Source organism: Corapipo altera, unplaced genomic scaffold, assembly GCF_003945725.1.
Source record: "Corapipo altera isolate COAL_440 unplaced genomic scaffold, ASM394572v1 61553, whole genome shotgun sequence".
Classification (NCBI taxonomy): domain Eukaryota; kingdom Metazoa; phylum Chordata; class Aves; order Passeriformes; family Pipridae; genus Corapipo; species Corapipo altera.
In genome coordinates, this window is record NW_020884918.1 from 5,139,067 (window position 1) to 5,154,128 (window position 15,062).

Below are 15,062 nucleotides of genomic sequence, written 5' to 3' on the forward strand. Positions count from 1 at the left end.
TTTTTTTCACTCTTTGAGACAAGGCTTTCCTTGGCGTAGATATTTTCCCCTGAACTGCCTGTATTCCTCCCTGCAGCAAAGTCTGTTTGAGTCATGCTAGATTTTTTTTTTTTTTCCAGTGAGAGAAAGACAAAGTTCTGGTTTATATATACATGCTAATACTGGAATTGGTGATGTCTAAATAACCAGTTGAAGGGACCCGGAGAGTACACATCTCACCAGTGGCAGGTATTTTTTCCATGGACAAAGAAACACATGTCAGTGTTGTTGCCCTGTGCTGCCAACTCACTGAAAATATAATTCACTGATCGCTGTGTGAGGGATTAAACCTGTGTGGTTGAAGTATTTAAAGTAAGATCCCACTTAATAATAAAAAAATCCTATAAAATCATTGTAATTAGGCTGTTAACAAGGTGGCAACGTGTGGATGAAACGTATCTTTTTCTTTTTTTTTTATCTGGCTATCAGGCCAAAGACATGGAAAGGCAAGTACAGGTGTCGTACTCCCCCTTTGGGAGCTGTGAGGTAAATGATGTTCCCAAGCAGGACGTTGGTATAAAAAAGCCTGTAGTTCACTTTGGCTGCCCTTTAGCTTTGTGTCAAGCTCTCTTCGTTGTGCTCCCCGGGCTAAAAGGCTGAATAGGGCAGAAGCTGTTCTGCAGTTATTAGTATGGTTATTTAAATATATTTTCATTCGACCAGGCTAATGTGCTTCTGGTTTCTGTCTGACCAGACTTTTCTTTTCCCCATCTGTACATTTCAAAACTCTTAGAGAAGGTATTTTTCATTTCCAACTGCATGACCAGAGCAAAGCTGGGATTTGCACTACCAGGTACGATACAAATCCCACCGTGCAGAAGTCTTGGCCAGTCGTTCAGTTGTCAAATCTGTGTTTTACTTACCTTTGTAGTAGGAGGATTACTGGATTATGTAGATTTGTGAATGAATTACATAGAAATAGGGATTTTATTGCAATATTGAGATGCATTTATGCCTCATAACGTGTGTATTCATCATTTGGGTTTGTTGATGCTTTTCTGTGGCCTTGGAAATAAGTCATTCCTACATGATATTTACTGTTTACATTAAGTTACTATCTCCAGAAATTCTTCTTTCAAGTTGTTTTCAAGAGAGTTTTACTCAGTGCAAGTATTCACAAATATTTTTTTGTATATATATGTTCCTGTATTTTGCAGTATGCATATTATTTTTGGAAGGAAAATACTGAGTTTACTGTTTGGAGTTTTGGGTTTGTGGCTTTTTCTCCCCTCATATTTAGCAGACCTAGTCTTGTCATCTCCATCTTCCTTGTGTTGTCCAATTTAAGCCAACCTTTCTTTCCTTAACTGGTGTTCCTGTCCTTTAAGTATTTTCATGGTTCTCTTGCACCATACAGCATTTCATTCATTAGCCTAAAGGAAGCATGAACTCTATTTTAGTATTCTTAAAAAATGGAGTTTCAAAGTGAGTTTGGGACGAAGCTGAGCTTGGCACAGCCCCTTTTAGAAGCAGGGAAGTACCCTTATATTGTGCTGGAGATTACATACATGTAATTACATACGTACAGTTACGTACATACAATAACAGGCATCTTGGGATGGATCAGGAAACTGAAGAAGGATTGTCAAGGTACAGAAAAATTCTCTCTAAACCATCCAGGTTTCCTCAGGATGCTCAATTACTGACTGCCCTTCTCTGCAGAAGTGCATTTTTTTTAGATTAAATCTTACTGCTGCTTTTTCTCGTTCACACTTCGTTTTCTGAAATGCCATAAATTTATTGTTTACTGTGACTTTGAACCTATAAAGAATTTGTTCTATACCACTGACCTGCAAGCAAATGTGGTAGTTGAAAGATCTTTATTCTGTGTTGAATTCCAAGTGAAAATCTAGGTGAAAGGCAAAGTGTGAATAATGAAGATAGAATGATAACTATTGATCTCTCAAACAAAATTTCCTTGAGGTAGCTTTAGGTATTTTTTGGTAGATAACATGCAAGTTATCAATCAGATAAACAGCTTGGGGTTTATATTTATGCTGAAGCAATACCATTTGTTAAATTATAACCTGAAGTAAAATACAGGATACCGGTGTAGGTGGATAATATTTCTTGCTTGTAGCCCCTACTACTTGATGCTGCTTTCCTGGCAGATCTGAGAGGAACTAGGTCAGCCTTCAGGTTCTCATATAACCAGGACTTGTTTGGGAGACGCTCAAGGAACTCTCAAATAGTGGGTTAGATACTCCTAAAACATCTTTACGGGACTCACCAGTGTGGTGGTTCTTGCCTGAGAGCAAATATGTGTTACATGTAGCTAATGCCTCCAAAGACAGTGCCTATAGCCCTGTCTCTGACAATTTAGTAGCACTTCCTGCCAGTTCTTTACATCTTTGGTACCTAAGGTCAACTGGCAGAGCAGTTCCACTGGAAAAGGAGGGTGTCTGCAGTCTTGCTCTGTGATGTTCAGCAGGTTCTTCAGTTTCTGTGCACAGTGATGAAATTTCTCCTCTGTCACGTTGGTACAGTTTGGAAATCACCAGAAAAACTTTGTAGTTTTATGAGGTTGAGGTCCTGTTCAGCTGAAAGTAGACTTCCCATAGATATGGAAACTGAACTGTATTCTGGTCTGTCCAGGTAGATGACTGCCAAGTCTGGAAATTTTCAAGCTGGTGTTGTTAGAAGGACTAAAATTGTCTGTTAGAATATATTTAAAGGTCTAGGTAAAGAAGTTTGACATATGTTGATTATAACGTATTGATTAAATTTTATAAGCTAGGAGTTCAGAAATATTTTTATTATTTTCTGATCTGTTTTGATTATTCCAGTGAAGTGCACCATGTTTAATGTGTCTCCAGTACCATCTTTCATGGATGTGTAAAAACAAAGGAATAGTTCAGTGTAACATGATGAGTTCACTAGGAAAATGTAAATTGAGAAAACCAACACAATACTGAACAATACAATACTCTGCTCTGGAATCAGGCTGGGAGAACTGGGAGCGTTCACCCTGAAGAAGAGAAGACTCCAGGGAGACCTTAGAGTCCCTTCCAGTGCCTAAAGGGGCTCCAAGAGAGCTGGAGAGGGACTTGGGACAAGGGACTGGAGGGACAGCACAAGGGGGAATGGCTTTAAACTGACAGAGGGCGGGGTTAGATGGGATATTGGGAAGGAATTGTTGGCTGTGAGGGTGGTGAGGCCCTGGCCCAGGTTGCACAGAGAAGCTGTGTCTGCCCCTGGATACCTGAAAGTGTCCAAGGCCAGGTTGGATGTGGCTTGGATCAACCTGGTCTAGTGGAAAGTGTCCCTGCTCATGGCAGGGGGGTGGAACTGGATGGGTTTTAAGGTCCCTTCCAACCCAAACCATTCTGGGATTCTGTGAACCATACTGTGTATAACTGGAAGCAATGGGTTGTTCAGGTAATACTGTGAAGAGCAGGGATGGGTGAGCCATTTCTTTAAATTATTCTTACTGTTCTGTTCTTGTGCAGGGTGCTGTATTGCTGAACACCACATATAGTTCACCCACTCTTCCAGACCCCGTGCTCAATGCTTTAACACCAGGAGGACCTTTCTGCTCTGCAATGAAGATGGAGGCAGTGGGAAAAGCTGAAGAACTTGCTGATTCAGAAGTTCCACCAAAGGCTTCTGAAAAGCAAGAGACTGCTCCTGATGAAGACGGACCTATAGAGCTCGAGACACAAACCGAGAAGGACAGCATGCCCACTCCAGCAGACTCTGCAGTGCTCTCTTCCATGCCTTGCTTGCTGATGGAACTGAGGCGAGACTCCTCGGAGTCCCAGCTGGCATCCACGGAGAGTGACAAGCCAACGGGCAGTCGAGTTTATGAGAGTGACTCTTCTAATCAGTGCATGCTTTCCCCTTCTTCCAGTGGGCATTTGGCTGACTCAGACACGTTGTCTTCCACAGAAGAGAATGAGCCCTGTCAAGCTGAAGCTGTCGCAGAGGGAGACCCTTCTGCGGTGTCTGGGGCCGCAGCTGGGAGGAAATCCAGGAGATCCAGGTCCGAGAGCGAAACTTCAACCATGGCTGCCAAGAAAAACCGACAGTCCAGTGATAAGCAGAACGGTCGAGTTACCAAGGCAAAGGGGCACCGAAGCCAAAAGCACAAAGAGAGGATCCGGCTCCTGAGGCAGAAGCGGGAGGCAGCTGCTCGCAAGAAGTACAACCTACTGCAGGACAGCAGCACCAGCGACAGCGACCTGACCTGTGACTCCAGCACCAGCTCATCCGATGACGACGAAGAGGTTTCAGGGAGCAGCAAGACAATCACCGCAGAGATACCAGGTAGAGGATGTTTTTTAAACTGAACTGTAAAGGCATCTGACATCGTTTCTCAGCTGTCATGCTAAGTTAGATGAGTGACGCTTAAGACAAAAAAAAAACAAAAAAAAAAACACCAAAAGCAGGAGAACTGCAGCTCTGTGTAAATTTGAAGACTGCAGTGTGTTAACGAGACATGGGCAAATATTAAAATCTGTTCTGAGGTTTCGGTGCACTTTTGCCCACCAACAAAGCATAGCAATGGTAAATGGGAGGAAGGACTACCTTTGAATTCTGGAGTTTTCAGATCTTTTCCTTTGTAAGCCTATATGAACTCCTGTCAGTGCTGTCAAATCCCATTAGACGGTGATAATCGAATTCTTAAGATAAGTGGCCAGCTTTGCTTTAGTATAAAAAGACCACAGCTTGGCAGTTATGTTAGAAATGGCACAGCAGACCTCTTGCCTGTGTTGCAGCAAGGCCCTGGCCATTATTGCACTTGTTCTGTGCTTTCAGCTCGACATGTCAGTGCATGACAAGCCTCTTAGCCTTATTCTAAGTTCTTGCAGATTGCAGCTGGTCACCTATTTTAGGATATAAACATGATTACAAAGGTGCCCAAGTTACAGTCCCACCTGAATTTTCAATATCCTAGACAGAGCTGCCACTGTTTCCTATGTCCTAAGGTTCAGTAATTTCTACACTTTTCACTTTCTGACACATATGGGAGGTAGCAAATTGTGGGGGCCTTCTTGTAATTTTATTAGCAAAAGAAATTTGAATTCTTCAAGGTTTTTGTTTGCTGAGTCTTTGTTATTTTATTACCTCAAGTGCCGTGGACAGGATTTTGTGTGAATTATTCTTGCAGCATATTATAACAAAGAACCATCATCCTATGGCAATCTTCATATGGCAATCAGAAATAAAATCAGAAATAAAAATAAACCTTTTGGCTTGCCAATTTTTACTGGGTTACATGCCTTTTTACCTCTTATGCTAGAAGGTGTTTTTATGGGGTTTTTTTGAGAAAAATCTTACAAAGGGCAATAACATTTAAAGGAAAACTGCAATATTAAGTTGCTGAACTAAAGTTTGCTAGATTAATTATTTAAAATATTTGCAGCAGATTTTACAAATTACTGTTTTAACTGAGTTGATTATGGTGGATGATGCTGTCCCCATGAAAACTGGCGTATTTCCCACACCTGCTAGGAAGCAGGTTGCACGAAGGAAGTAAATGTTTATTTTTAGAAAGTCTGGGAAAGACATAATCTCCTCCTATAATTACTGTGTAGTAAACTTTTAATAGAGATCTAAAATTATTTTTACCAATTTAGTAGTTAGGCTTTCTAGCTTCTACCTTTTTATTCATTATATTTACACTTTGGGGAATTAAAGCCCGATTTTAAAGCCTGTTGAAGAAGACTGTTTCATTGAGTTTTGGGACTGGTTCCTCCCCACCTCTCAAAAAAACCCAAAACTCACAGAATAAATCCCTCTGGTCATATGCTTTTTTTTTTTAAGTTCTAAAAGTACCTTGTGAACCAGAAGGCACCACATGGTATTTTCAGGTTTGCTTGGATTTCTGACTGCCTTTGCAGAGACCTGAAACCATTCCAGGGCACTTTGAGTGTCTCACTGGGCTCTTGGTCTTAGCCATGAGATGCTTGTGGTGAAACGATCACATTGCAAGGACGAACTTAATTTAGTGGTGATGACAGCAAAGCCCAGTTTAACCTGCAGTACGAGGTGTTGCAGTGCACAAACCATCCCGAGGAACACTAACATTTGTTCTTACTCCATAGCATGTGTCATCTGCTTGATGCTAAGTTCCATTTAAGACACTGAAACCCTTGAGCTGCCCTTTTGGTGCCATCTGGTGCGACGTGAACCTGCCACGTTGCGGTTCTCCTTTAAATAGGAACGGCTCTGGTTTGTGGGGAACAGTTCACAAGTGCAGGAGAAAAATATTTTCTGTAGAGATAAGGACAAAGCCTGGCCAAAAAAATGCATTCTGTGCTGCTTGTGGTTTGAGGAGATGTTGTGGTCGTGACAGATGCAGTGGAACTGCGAGTCGGAGTCAAACTCCCAGAGCTCCGTCCCAGTGGTGGGTTCATGTGCCATCTGTGATCCCCCCTCCTGGAGCTGGCAAAGTACTGCAGTCCTTCTTGTGACTAGAAAGCCATTTTAGTGCACTTAGCATAACACTGTGAATATCCTCAAAATTTAGGGAACAAACGTGTAGGTAGAAGATAACACAGGGTATTACAAGCTTGACTGGAAATTCAGGCCATGAGTGTCCTCTGCACACAGTCAAAAGCTGAGAGGTTTAACTCCAGTGTCAGGACATGAAGAAACTTTTGCCTTTCCTTTTAAAAGAAGTCTGTACACATTGATGCAGAAGAGTTTTCCAGGTAGCCTATGTTCCCCTTAGTCTGCCTGTATTTGGACAGTTCAGCTGCAGTGTTGGTTACTGACTCAACACCACTTACAGTCAGGGCTCATTTTCAACCATCTGTTGTCTGAAAAATAGCTTTGCCAACAGAAATGCTCTAAAATTTTTAGTGACAATTAATGTGGCCTTCATGACAAAGGTTACATGTCTCTTAAATTATCGACACAGGGAGTGGGTACAGCACCCAGTTTGCTTGTGTGTGGTCTGAAAATTAAACTGCCACGTTTGAGAATACAGTACTCTTTCATGGTGTGTCACTAATTATCTTCCATTTAAGTAGTGCAGTTATCTTTTTTTGAACTATCCGCACCACTGGCTTTGAAATAGGTTTGGCTAAATTTGTAAGGTAAGGAAAATGTTCAGTGAAAATAATGCCATGAAGTTGCTAGGCGAGCAGTTGTGCTGCAGAGAGTCAGTTCTCTCTGCTGAACTCAAGTGTACTGCGGATTAAAATAGTGTCAGGCTTGGTTTTCTCCTCAGGAAAGATTGAAGAGTTGAGATATTGCTGGTGGTACTTCAATACAAGTATTGTGAGCTGCACAGGAGATAAGCACAATGTAAGTTGTATTATTCTGAATGCATCCTGTGGTGTTATTTTACACCTGAAAATACAGGTTCAGCCTAAACTTCATGGGTGCTGATGAGAATTGTTTCACTGACCTGAGCAGTCGTAAACTTGGGCTCTTTATTTCAGGGAATGCCATGATCTTTGGGTTATTGCAGATGAGAAGCAATTTTTTACCTTTTAGTGACTGAGCCTCTCTGTTGGCATTTAGGATTTTACCATTCTTAAACACCATATAAACATAGCATAAAAGTCACGGAATAGGTTCTGCTGGACTTGCTGCTGCTGGAAGTTACTCCTTTAAACAGTCTCACTTTTGATGCTGCAAATTGACTCTGAATGCAGTTGGCATGAGAGCAAGTCTGGGAATAAATATTTATTTCTCTGTAAACACTTCTTTCTTGGAAAAAGGAAGGGGTTTTTAAAAATACGAAAATATTGGCATTTCACTACCATTGTGCTTTCTGCAACTCAGAAAAATCTAAATTGAAGTCGGGAGTGACTCATGTTTCAGGCTTTCAGAAAAATCTATTAAAAAGTTTGAGTGTTGATGTTGGAAAAGTCTCAGCTCACTTTGTTAAAAAAAAAAAAAGAGAGAAGAGTTTTTTGATAAGCAGAAACCCAAAGAGGGGGGGCACAGTGTGTCCACGTTCCTTCCTCCCGAGAATTGTGCACAGACCCTCGAAGAAGCATCTTGCAAAGGATGAATTTGGTGCAAGCTACTCAGAATGACAATTCTGTTTAACAGATATGAAAAAAAATAGTCTGTCAAAGGTGGTTTGCAGTTAAGATGTTAATTTGGAAATCTGTAGCATAAATGACACAGAGGAATCAACCATTCCTAATTAGAATGAAGGGGAAGCATATCTTAAATTTTTACATTGTCAGACTTCCTAAATTAAATAACTTTGGATTTGGTTAGTACTTAGTACTTAATAGATCTCATAAAGATACAGTGTTGGGGCATTTCTTAGGTGCTGTTTTGCAGGAGCTGGTGTCTTGAAAATAGGATACGAATCTTGAATTCTGACCCCTTTGTGACTGCAAATTTTTTCACCTGTAAACTTGGCATAACTGAAAAAAACCGTTACAGAGGTTTAAGTTTCTAGACAGAGGAGGGACTAGTTAAATAAATGCTAGCATTTTTAATATATAAAATTACTTTTTTGGCTTAATTTTTTTTTTAACCCCAAAATAAAGAAAAGATTGAATAAGGCTTGTTATAATAACTGCAAGGGAAACATTTGAAACATTGATGCTGCTGTAAATTGTAGATGCATTATGATTGATGCCTTTTAAAAATAGTATTGCAGGGTTATATATATCTTAATACATAGTTTCTTCAGTTTACAGAACAATTTTGTCAACTTTATCATTCTAGTTCATTCTTAACTTTAAAAACTTAGGTAGATTGTCTCATGTATCACCATCAATAGTTTTTACTTAAATAGCAATAAATTAAATATAAATTAATAAATTAAAACTTAACATTACCTATTAATAAGCCTATGGAAATCAGACTGTCATTTAGTTCCTTGATTTTAGGATAAGATCCCTGACTAGTGACAAATAAACTGCATTGTATTGGATGTTCAATGCTAGGAGTAATTGAACAGGAGAAATATTTTTTTCAGGGATGAAAAAGATATTGAATACACAGAAGTAACCAACCCATCTTTTAGAAATAAGTTAGTATATTACATAATTATTTGCAGTTAAAATGCAGTAGGAGGGATGTAAATTACTTGCTATAAAGTAATTATTTTTGAGCAGAGGACCTGAATGCTGAATTTCCAGCCTGTCTGATAGGTAAACAGATGGGGAAATAGACTTAAAAAATAGGGGGTTTTGTAACTGCTCAGAAATAAGAAAATAATCCTGGTCTTTCTTTAGCTGTTACTGAAGGACCTGTGTATACCTCATTTAAACAGCTCCTGAAAAGAATGTGGTGTTTAAGTAATACTGTAATTTCATGTACACAGTGAAATCCCAATAAAGATTTAGTGCCTTATGTTTTTATTAGTAAATATTTGCTTAGGCTGTGCAATAATTTGTCTCATTCTTAGGGTGTTTTCTATTACTCTTAAGCTAGAGGATGCCGCAAGTTTCACATTTACATATTAAATTGTCGGGTTTTGTAGCTGCTTTGTGTAGCTTAATGTGATGCTTGTCTTGTTTTGGAATTACCTGAGGTAACGTTTGTGTGTTTGGGTGGCATGCACGTATTGTTTATGATTCCTCAAACAGGTACAGAGCTTTGTTTTCTTGAAGGTTTATGGCCTCCTAGATAATTCCTGAGTGGACTCTTAAGCTTAGAAATGCAGATACCAAAAAGATGCCTTTTGTTACTGATATGAAGAGTGAGGTAATGAGGATGGCCCTTTTGCTGCTAAACTTCTTTCTCATAATCCCAAAGCTAGTAATTTCCCACATCTTTTTGATGGATAGCAGCACGGAGAACAATTCCGTTGCAAACATTCCCTGTTTTCTAGGAATGCCAGTGGAGGGCGTGGTCCTAGTTGGAGTGAGGCTGGTCACTGCTGTTGTGTGGATTGTCCTTGTGATGGAGCTGTGTCCGTCACACCGGGCAGAGGCTGCTCTCACCTCCTGTGTTAGCACAGCTCTCACAAATTATCCCATATTTGTGTTGTGTGTTCTCCTCATCTGCATTCACTGTGTTTTCCAAAACTGGACCAAGAGCCTTTGGGCTTGGCTGCTTCAGGTGCTGCAGCCACTATATCAGCCTTTATCCCTGTTATCTCGTGTACAGTTTTGTCTGTGTTTAACAGCCCGTTATAAAAGGATTCAAGTGTGTAAGTAAAATGCACGTAATTATTCAAGGTTTATCAGTTGAACAGTAGCACTTTGGATCACAGCTTGACAGGACTGAACATGTATAATGGTTTTTTGCACCCTCACTTGAATTCAAAACAGAGATTGCAAGGGAGTTGGAGTAATTTGGTTTATCTCTTGAAAAAAACCAGACTTTTTTGACAGAATTGCCTGAAACTTCTAGAATAAAAATAATTTTGAAGCCGAAATTTCTATTATAACCTCAGTGAGTATAAAATGTTACCTTTCTTTGACAGTATAACTGTTGCTTAATATTTGTCAATTCCTCTCATGTTGTCATATCCCAGGGACAGAATTAGAAAAGTTGTTTTCCTGAGTTAACATGCCTTAATAAACAATATTTTGTTCTTACTTAACGATGACTTATCAAATGGCCTCAATGTCTTTAAAGCTGGCTTCAGTCGTGCTGGGGGATCTGGAGGAGCGACCAGGGAAATTCCAGGATTGCTTGACAGGGGCACCGTGTGGGATAGGAACTGCATAGGCAATGTCCTGGAAGAGGCCATGAACTGCTTTGCCGAGATGCAGAGGCAGACAGAGGAGAAATTCCGCATGTGGATAGAAAAGCTAACCCGTCTTGACACGGACGAAGAGAGCAAGCAGCAACTGGAGCCCAGGGAACCCAAAATTCAACTAGTTGGCCAAAGAATCCCCCCTACCACGCAGTCAGGGGCTTTCATACAGATGCCTGATAGCCAAGTACTTCCTCAGCAGTCGTTTAATTCTTATGTGGGCTATCAGAATGTCGATGCTACTCTCGAGTTTCCAGCGACTTTTAATAACAATTTTCCACCTATCTTTCCAGAGAATGGGAATATTGCAGAGCCTGATCTGAATCAATCATAAACTTAAGGGGGGGGAGGAGGGGAAAAGAAAATCAAGTCCTTGCAATCTTGATGTTATTTTTGGACTATGCTGAAAAATGAGGTTTGCTTTTCTCTTTGTATATGTTTGTTTTGTTTTCTCTTCTGCGTTTTACTGCCATGGTATCGTTTGGTTATTTCTAATTTATAGAGAATATATGTAGTTTAAAAAAAAAAAAAAATCACAGCATACCCACATGCATGTGCCAGCACACACATATAAACACCTTTAAAGGTGTTGGGGAGGGGAACCACCCTAAGCTTTCATCATCAAACTTGGGAAAATATAACTTAGAATCCTTGTTTAGATACCCCAAAAGCAGTAGAGCTATGTTTGCTACAATAGGAGCATTCAGGGTATTCATCTAGATGCCCTTTTTTGCATGTTAAAACATTTATGTAAGGAAATAAGTTTTATATTTAAGGAGGTAAAGTACCTTAGAGACCCAGACTAGATACAGACCCATGACATTTCCTTAACTCCGCTTACTCACAAGTTTTGCAGCTTGAACACATCACACATTAGCTTTTTCTTCTTCCTTTTTAGGCAGAAGCAGTAAATAAGCTTACCTTAAGTATTTAGAGAGAGAGATATATAACTGTGCACAATGGATTTTTCCTTTTTTTTTTTTTTTGTCTCCCATTTAGTAGTTCATTTTCTGTCCAGATTTTTTTTTTAATCAATGTCACTGCAGTGTTGCACATGGCATGCTTATGGATGCAGCTGTCTTAAACTGTGTGCACAAATAGGCACATGTATATATATATTTATATATATGTGTGTGTGTGTGTGTGTGTTTGGTTTGGGTGAAAGTCATCTCCACTAATTCCAGGTGTCCAGTTTGCTGTTCCCTGGGTCTCCTTCTGAGTCAGTGGGAAGAGATAAGCCCCTGCTGAGGATGTCTCCCAGCAGTGTCTTTCTCTTCCATTAGTTGTCCAAACCTCCCTTATCAGCAGTTTATACGAGATAACTTTTGGCTGAATTGAGGTGGGATGAGTCACACCCAACCTGTGCACTCAAAGCACTGCTGCTTCCCTCCTGTATATACGGAGAAACCACATCCTTCATGCTGGAATAAAAATAGTCCTGTCTGCCCCAAGATAAGCACCAGTCAGGGGATGGATTGGTTCTTGGCACAGGAATTTGAAGGGAGGCTTGACAGCCAGATAAGTAAACACCATGGTGGTCTGAAGGGCTGCTGGTCTGGGTCAGACTGAACCACGCTTGAATGCCACTGAAATCATTATTTACTTGTGATGGGGAATGCCAGAGCATTAGTTTCATTTAAATAATACAAGAATTTGCTGTTGTGTGGATTTTTAATTTTTTTTTTAATACTAATAGTTATCCTGAATAGGCAGGCTTGAAACTGTGATGTTTAAAGTAGGATTATTTTAAATTGTATATTAGAAGTCTCTACTTAATTCTTACTTACTATTGTTACAGGGATTTTTTTGGTCACCTCTGCGTTAAGGCCTTTCTTCATGGGAAGTAACTTCTCTGTAGCTACCAAAAAAATGTATATTTATCATCAGGTAGAACTTGATAAAAGTTTTGAATGCAAATGCAAATCAAAATTCTTACAGTGGAAATTGGAGGTGTGCACAGACACAGTTTAAGTAAAGAGAATACTGTAGGTCTCCTTTAACTGTGTTACTTTGCTTTTTAAACCACAGTCACTTTTTTACTAGTTATTTTAGTGTAATTTGTTTTCTTCCTGTTGGAAGTAACCACAGTATCTTCTGTAGATCTGGCTTTTTTTTTTCCCCCCCCTCCCTGAAGTCAGTGGGAGTTTTTCCATCAATTTATGTGGCGGTTTGGATCAAACCTGTAACAGGAACTCAAGAAATGCTTTTTGTTATCAGCATGATACTCACACTGGTATTTTAACATTATTGTTGCCATAGACTTTTTTCTTTTTAAGGTATGTGATGCCTTCATTAAAAAAAAATTAGGTTAGAGAACTGTGTTATTTTCAGAGTAGCTGTTTGAAAGACTATGCAGGAGATAATTTTTAAGTACTGGGATAAAGTTCTTTTCAGATCACCTTCATGCATAATTTTTATACAAAGATTTTGATATGAACTTGTTAGAAAACTCTCTCGTCTGAAATTGTGTGCATTTCAGGTAAAAGTTAAATGAGTTGTTCTGTGTTTGATTGCAATTTGATCAACTTGTCCTCATCTGTTTAAAATACAAGATCCTTCAGGGAAGAGTATTTGCTGATATAAAAAAAATCACCAAAATGGATCCTTCTGGTGTTCATAGATTTGATACATACACATATATATATATATATATATATATATATATATTTAAATACCTTTATGATGACAGTAAGAGCAGCATATTTTAAAGCATGACAACTTTATAAATCTTCCCCTGCATGCAGAAGCAGCTTTTTGCAGTGACTGGTTTCTTTTAATGTGTATGTCTGTATGCATGCCCTTAACCTTTTTTTGTAAAATGATATATAGAGAACAATTAGGTATTTCAGAACAAATTGTGTAAGGAGTTCAGCTGAACTTATTTATCTCTCAGACTGAAACACCTTTACATGTGGATCTCATAAATGGATTATAACTTCATTAGGGATGTAGCCAGTGAAATTTCTGCCAATCTTTAATATGTTGGTCAGGTAGTCCTTAAAAAAAAAATAAACCAGTGTATTAATAGATAAAAATACGGATTTGTTTACTGCAGGCAACAAGTGAAAACCTTTTATTTTTATCCATCACTGTTAGTTGTTATTTTCAATGCAAGCAGCTGTGAACATGAGAAAACAAGCAGAGGATGACAGAAGTTGAGCATACAGACCTTGAAGCTGTACTCTTTCTAGGATAAAATTATCTCAAGGCACCCAGAAGACTGAGAGAATAATTTATATAAGGTATAATTTTAACTTAGTTTCCCCACAAATGCTACCTAGTGTTAAAAACACCTGTGGTTGTAAGTGGTAAATATTCTTTGGTCACTCTTTCCACTTGGCTCAAAACTGGAGCTGAATCTTCAGCTTTGTCATAAATCATCTCCTTTGAAATGAAGAGTGTTTGTTGATCCACACAGCTGGATATCTGCTCCAGCAGCTGGGTTTCCATGTGAGGAATTATGTTTGGTCTGAAACTGAGAGGTGAACCCCTCCTTTCTGCTGTTCAGGTGTAGTATAACCTACCTGATGAAGGACTTGGCAGCCTGTGCCATTAAACAGGAGCACCTCTCTTCTACCTTTGTGTTCTGAATCTGAGAGATTCAGAAACCAACCTTCAGATTCCGATACTAGTGATGAGTCTCTGTTTTAAGTGTGTGTGGCAGCCTTTGGCATCTCTTTGAGAAAACAGATTCCCAATATAGAGTTTCAGATTTTTATTTTTTTTTCCCTCCTGGGAATATTTCTACTATATTACACGGCTGCTGTTAAATTTGTCGTGATTTCCATTACAAGCTCTTATTTCCAAAGGGCTTTTACTAGAAACTTTCAGGGAGTTAAAATTTCTTCAGCTGAAATTTTGACAAAGGTTTTAATCTTACCCATTCCGTGTTTCATGAGAGCTGTCTGACTTATTTAAGACTATTTTAGGATTATCAGAAGGAAACTCTTCTACTTTCCCAGAGTTGCATTTTGAATGTATGTTTATGCTCACGTCTCATCAAATCACTTCAAAACCACCACATTTGACAAGTAGAGGAAAAATCAGTAGGAGTTTTGCACAGACGTGGAGAACCACTGATGATAATTTAGAGTTTCCCTAGTTGCCCTGGGTTTTATACTTGAGAATGGTGTAAAGAAACATTCTAGTTTCTTTAAGGAATTTTACTTATGGTTTGAAAAAGTCACATGCATCGAGTCAGATCAGCTGCTGTAGATGGTGTAGACTGGTGTAATTCCAGGGATGATGGTGCCAGTTTAAACCGAATTGGCCTGTTCACAGAATCCCAGAATGGTTTGGGTTGGAAAGGACCTTAAAGCTCATCCAGTCCAACCCCCTTGCCATGGTCAGGGATACCTTCCACTCTCCCAGGTTGCTCCAAGCCCTATCCAACCTG

General features: G+C 39.3%; 1 protein-coding gene across 4 annotated transcripts in view; it reads left to right on the top strand.

Moving 5' to 3' along the window:
• CUNH18orf25 (chromosome unknown C18orf25 homolog) overlaps nucleotides 1-15,062 on the top strand; it is a 46,497-nt gene that overhangs the window by 12,360 nt on the left and 19,075 nt on the right. For 3 of the 4 annotated variants that reach the window (XM_027656051.1, XM_027656052.1, XM_027656053.1), the window contains one exon: nucleotides 3,489-4,305. In XM_027656051.1, the coding sequence (XP_027511852.1) occupies nucleotides 3,582-4,305 (724 nt within the window). In that variant the 5' untranslated portion in view covers nucleotides 3,489-3,581. Of the gene's footprint in view, nucleotides 1-3,488; nucleotides 4,306-10,545; nucleotides 13,680-15,062 lie in introns of those variants that run through there. The other variant, XM_027656054.1, reaches the window with a different exon arrangement.